At 37.7% G+C, this 6,540-nt stretch overlaps 1 protein-coding gene across 3 annotated transcripts in view; it reads right to left on the bottom strand.

Moving 5' to 3' along the window:
• Nucleotides 1–275: 275 nt before the first annotated feature.
• Cpeb4 (cytoplasmic polyadenylation element binding protein 4) overlaps nt 276–6,540 on the bottom strand; it is a 65,674-nt gene continuing 59,409 nt past the window's right edge. For all 3 annotated transcript variants that reach the window (XM_031354582.1, XM_031354581.1, XM_031354580.1), the window contains 2 exons: nt 5,701–5,882; nt 276–4,615 (listed from right to left, as the gene is read on the bottom strand). In XM_031354582.1, the coding sequence (XP_031210442.1) occupies nt 4,388–4,615; nt 5,701–5,882 (410 nt within the window). In that variant the 3' untranslated portion in view covers nt 276–4,387. The remainder of the gene's footprint in view (nt 4,616–5,700; nt 5,883–6,540) is intronic.

Raw genomic sequence — 6,540 nt, forward strand, 5'->3', positions numbered from 1 at the left:
AGCCCCAGACACCACACACCACACGGCAGCACATAAACTAAAACCAAGGCCAAAGAGACTCTGGCTGACAGCTCTTCCAACCTCCGGAAGCCAAGAGTGCCTGTCACGAGCACCCATGTGACTAAAGACTTTTTCATACTGGTTTGTTCAGCCGGGGCCCAACAGGATATTCCTAGTTTTTTACATTTGTAAAAATGTTTCCTAATGTTAAAATGTTAAAATTCCCAACGAGGGAGTTTACTTATGCTAAAAAGAAATAAGTATAGTAAGAGAAATCTGAGTTAAAAGTTTTATTCATTCAACATCTCACATTACAAATATTTAAAAATTATATGCATACTGGTATAAATAGTCATTTGCAAACTATTTAATAACATTAATTTTCCACTAGCACTTCAACAAATGAACTCTTTTTAAAAAAGGAACTGTGTTATATAACTTAAGAGTAGAACATACAAAAATAGGAACTTAACGTGAAAATGACTTTAATAAAAAAATGAATTACCCTTATTTAAAATGCTAGAATAAATACTACAACCTCCCCATACACAGTAAAAACTATATGGAAATTCAGCCAAGTAGTACAATTAACTGACGCACTTAAATAACGTTCCCTTCTGATAATATGAGCAATACACTGGAAAAATTAGAGATTAGTAAAAACTAGACACCCACTTGCTAAAAGTTTCACTTCCAAAAAAATATAACAAAAATCTGATGAAATTATAAAAACTAATTATACTTTAAATTTTAAAAATATAAAAAATAAAACAGTTGAATACAATATTGTCCCAATTCTTACAATGCTATCAATCACAGTAGCTTTAAAATAAGATAATAAAATAAAGCAAATGACCAAAACCTCTTTTATTCCATTTTTAAAAATAATCTCAAATTTACATTAGTAGAAAGATTGATTTCTGATTCTTTTCTTTAGAAACACCAGCAAGAAAGAGGATTACTCTTAACAGTAGAAAATGACATTTTTTAATGTCTGCAATTAAAAACAAAGAATTACACTGCAAAGATCTTCCAAAGTGTGAGATAAGTATTGCACATAACTGGAGTGAGCTTGCCACAATTCATCACATTCAAGTTTTAAATCACCTTTTAACAGAAGATTCAACTCTTCAAAACAAAAGGGGTGAATTATCAAGTCTTTCCAACAGCACTCTCATAAAATGCTAAGTTCATTCACTGCAAGTTCTATTTTGCATTCTGCAGAGGTCTGTGTATGGAGAAGTAAATATATTATACCAAAGCCAGGGGACGGGGACGGGACGGGGGGTCCTTTACATAGAAAATAATCAGAAACACTTTATTTTACATTGCAAAAATAACCATGTAATTACTCTGTAACTACATTGTAAATACATGGCTGGTGCCATGCTAGTGCGCTAGAACTACATGCTTGGTAAATTGAAGTGATACCCTAAAACCTGTAAACTAATTACATGTTAATAATGTTTGAGTTACATGGTAACTCCCAACTACAATCCCATGTAATCTGAAGGACATGTAATCATAAAGTTCAGAGTAATAGATAATCATTGTTTATGCCCTGTAAAGAAGTGGAACCAAATCATCTGTAAACACGCTTGTCACACAATCACAAGTAAATATTAGCAGAATAACAATTTCTTACATTAGTCATGCATACTAACATTACAAACCTGTCCTGTGGCAGGCGATTTTGTTTTATTATATAGAATTTAAAAGAGCAGACATCTCTGAATCAAACATGTAACATCAATTAATTAAGATTAAAAATGATTAAACATTCACCCAAAATGTCTGCATTTTATGAATAATTTTAAAAACTTAGTAAGAAGCTGTAGACAATTTTGTTATTTTAAATTTCTACCCTATGGTTATGCATTTAATTTTTTTTTTTTTTTAGGAACTACAGTGTTATCTTGTCATTTTCATGCGAATTTTTTCCATTAATTTGTGACTTTACATAGACTATTTCTTAAATTATAGGTACACCAGTAGCTGGTGCTGGGGAAGGCTGTTTAAGCAACATGCTTTCTCTTCTCTGCAGACTCTAAAATAGCATTGCCAGTGCACAACATTCATAATTTAAAATGTATGCAGAGCACTGAAATGTATAAAAAGCAGAATATAAGAAAATAAAATTTATTAAAATTATTTATATTAAAAAATGAAGTATATGAAGATCTCTCAGTAATAAAAGTACAAAAAGCTACTCTTTGCAATATGAAAAATTGAGGTATTGCATAAAGAGATATCCCGTCAGTGAAAAGTGTGCCTAAAAATGTTCACTGTTGGAAAAACAAGGTATACAAAAGTAGTGCATAACAAACGTACATCATGTGCATGACAAAGTAAGTCAGCTACAGACACTGTACCGGAATTCAGCAGGCCGTGTACAAAGGGAAAGTATTACTCAAAGCTAGTTCTCAAGCAGTGTTAGTTCTTGTTAACTCATCACACCTGTTTACTGAGAAGGACCAGCACGATTAGCACACCCCAAGCCACCTACAAGCATTAAAGGAAGAAAAAGAGGCAAATGAACATTCCAATTAGAATCATGTAGTCCAGGAGAAAAGAAAAAACGTCCCTGACCAGCTACACAAGAGACAGCACCCTCCACCACACAGCTGCTCTGCTGTTCTGTTAGCAGGGGACTCTTTGACAGTGGCTCCCTCTTTCTGTTGGACTCTTAGACAGCAAGTGCCTCCATTTTGACCTTTGGAACTTAACAGGTGTAGTTCATTAAAGCCTGTGTTAAAAATAAAGGGCTGCTTTTCCTACAGACAGCAGAGGGGTCACCAGCCAGGCGGTGACAGCACTGCGGGCAAGTCTTTGGTTCTGAAGGATCCAAGATGGTACTGTTAGGCAGCACAGCCAGCAAGACTGCACTCAGACTGTTGCTGTTTAATGCTCTGCACACTGACAGTAATCCTTTCAACTACGGTAGGGCATTTTAATAAGAGGATGTCGATTAAACCAAAAGTTACTTCCATGACCAGGGCTTCAAGAGACTATTTTAAATTTACCCCTGAAGCAGACTGTTCAAAACATAAGAACATCTTTCAACGCTAGGGTTGTATTTATAATAAAGCATGCATTACTTGATGAAGTTGGCACTTCAAACACTATGTCCCATGCTAAGTTCGGAAAGTGTATGTTATTGTACCTTATAGGAAGAGGAGGATAAACATACGGACTTTTGCACAGATTTACACAATTACTTAGTTCAACAGTGCAAAACACTTTGCAACTACTTGACTTTTTTTTTAACCTTTCCCCCCCACGTTTTCTATGTTACAACTAAATTACAGGATTCCAAAGTAACTTCAAATGGAAACGAAGGCCAATGGGCAGCCGATCTGTATGTTGCTTTTAATCTTCCAGTTTTGGCTACAAGTGTAGTGTAACACAAAGTCAAAAATGATCTCCTTGAGGTATGTCTAGATATGTTTGTTGTTTTTAATGTCAAAATGGAGAGCAAAGGCTGACACCTGATGACTGTTAGTAAATTAGGATATAGAGTTTATATATAACAACAAAAATAAAATTTATGTATTTGTTCTTCTGTTTTCCCACCAGACATCATTAGTTCTAGCTTTGGTAGGTTTCCTGGGGCTGTGATTAGGAAGTCAGTTAAATAAGTAAGGGCACTCCCCTCAGTAGTAAAGTCACCCAATTCTTACATTCGCAATTTTTAGAATTATTTCAAAGAAAACAAACTCAGCTCTGCCTACTTTATTTTTTCTGATGTATGAAGGCATTTGAGGCATGACCAAGCTATCCTCAGCCCCAAAGCTCTTATGTTTATGCTGCTCAATCTTGCTCATGCATTTGCTTGCTCTGACATACTCTTTCCTGTTAATAACTGTTAACTTCCTCCATTGTTGTTAAAGAATAAAAAGGGATAGAAAAGAGAGAGATAAGGAATGAAAGAAAAGAAAAGAAATGGCAAGAGCACTTCCCTGGGGGAGACTGTGTCAGAAGAGACAATAGTGTAACTGTTGGTGATTATCTCAATAAAGTTTTCTTATATGTTATATCATTACCAGCAATTAAAACCCCAAAATATTGTCTCATTTCTCTGTTAATATTTCTCTCCTCTAAGAAAATGCTACAGCAAGTTTGGATCCTCTTGGCCTCCAGCAAAACAAGAGAATTAAAACTTGCATGCAACATAATGGCAATATGAAATGGAGTTGAACATACTGTTTGTAGTGACACAAGAGTCTACAAAATACCTATGTTGTAGGTTGTTCTTTTCATTCTATGACTGTTAGTTACACACTGCTGCGCAGGGCATGCAGCGTGAAGAGGCTGAGGAAGAGTTGGAATTAACAGAAGAGGGTATTTCTTCTGAGGCCTGCAAATGAGCTCTGGAGTCGTTCATTCTTCAGTTCCAGCGGAATGAAATATGCCGAGGGCGGTCACCACCTTCCTTCACCAGGGGTTTGTGGAATTCTCTGCCAGCACGAGAGTGAATAGCAGCCCAGCAATATTCACAGTAATACTGCAGACAGGTAACATTAGCACAGAAAAATGGAGCAAATTTCCCCCCACAACGGGCCCCTTGACATTCATCACACAGCTGGTCATCCAAGACATATGGCTTAACCTCCACCTGTATTGGAGAGATAAAAAGGGAGTTGGCATTCAGTACCTTGTGCAAGTACACTTTTGTGCTGAGGCTGGCCCCCCTGTACCAAAGTGCCATAGGAAGGAGCAGTGATGCACTTACTGCAATGAAGGTCCTCTATTTTAAATAGCTTTTCATAAGATATCTATATTGCTTAGCATGTTAAAATAAAGTTTTAAAAAAAAACAAAGAAGATTTTATCAGAAACTATCATTATAATCTAAATAAAACCATCAAAGCACTTCTATCTCTCACAAAATGTGGACTGCAAGGTTTAGTGGGCAAGAAGATGCCTGATTTCTGCCTCATGAACTTTTGAGTGGTGGCTGAGCCTGGCTGGTGGTTTAAGTGTCTATATCTTGGGTTGTAATCACAAACTGGGAGTCTGGTACAACATGATATGGCTCACTGTGTTCTTTGTCAGAATAGTTTACTTAAATCTAAAAGTGAGAGGTGACTACAGAACTGGGTCTGTACCAGTGTTAAAAAGGCCAGCTGTCATCTGAGCCTTTCAGACATTAAAATGACCTAGTCACTACCTCAACAGCTACAAAAGGTTGCCGATGCTGGGTCTTGGGAGACTCCTGGATGAAACCTCCTAGGACTTTAAGTTCCACACTGAGGAGGATTTGGAGAGGCTGAACATTGACCCAAGGATTTCTCTGTGGAGAACCAAAAGTACGCATTTCTAATGATGGCCCCCCAGTTCTGAAATACGCCTTGACAGAGATGTGTGAATGAAGAACAGGCAGGCATGTGACTGTGCAAACCCTGCTCCTGCCACTTGTAGCTATAGCATGAGTTTTCTCTTTACTCACACTAGAGAACAGCCACAGACACTGAGTACATAGGACCTGAAACAGTGAGCATAAAACACCACTGACCATGTTTATAGCTCAGACTGAGAAGAGCACAATACAAACCAACCGATGAAGACTGCGGGAGTATAGTGCCACTATGCTGGCTGCTGGTCCCAGTCCCAAGGGAAGTGCCAGTGTACATCAAACACAGGGCTTACATAAGATGGTGTCAACATTTCTAGAACTCTCCAAACACATTCCAGGACATACCCGTTTATCTATCTCTCCATGCTGCAGCTGAACAAAGCGGGCACTGATAGCAGCTATGTAACTCTGTTGATTAGAAAAGGCGACTCGTCCAGCTCCTTTTGGATATTTGAGTTCTGGGTCAGTATCGATTCCAGCATAGCAGACACCTCCATACAGCCGATCCATTATCATTGCAAGCTCCACTAAAAAGAAAGGAGGGAGACACTTATAATCAAGAACTCATCTGGCTCACCTAATGTTTCACCCAAGTTTATGTGACCTCTGAGTATGTATCATAGTCATTATTAAAATCCAAATCATTATTATAATAACTATTATAATAACTTTTCTGCTGGGTGACTGTTTAACTGTGAGCTGGCTGGTTTACAATGTGCTTTCTTAATTTTCACAACCCATGAAATAGGTAGTAGTTTTCTGAGAAAACTGAGGCTCCAAGATGAATGGTCTGTCCAGGTGACAGGGCCAGGCCTAGGTTTGTCTGCTTTAGCCTCACTCCTGTCATATCTGTACTAGTTAGCAGGGTATTGATTCCTATAATTTGAACATTAGAAAGTTAACTGGTAGATTCTCTAGAAGGCCTTCTGCCCATCCTCACTATCAAAGCCTGTACCTTTGTTTATACATAGCTATTCACTAGCACATCTTGCATTGGCTGCTCTTCCAGAGGACCTGTGTTTGATTCCCTGCACCCATATGGAAACTCACAGCTGTCTACTTCAAGAAGATCCAAAGCCCTCTTCTTGCCTCTGGGGCCACTATACATACATTGCACACACATGGCGCACAGACATATATACAAGCAAAACACTCATATACATAAGATAAAAATAAGCAAAATCT

The sequence above is a fragment of the Mastomys coucha genome, unplaced genomic scaffold (assembly GCF_008632895.1).
Source record: "Mastomys coucha isolate ucsf_1 unplaced genomic scaffold, UCSF_Mcou_1 pScaffold5, whole genome shotgun sequence".
In the NCBI taxonomy this organism is placed as follows: domain Eukaryota; kingdom Metazoa; phylum Chordata; class Mammalia; order Rodentia; family Muridae; genus Mastomys; species Mastomys coucha.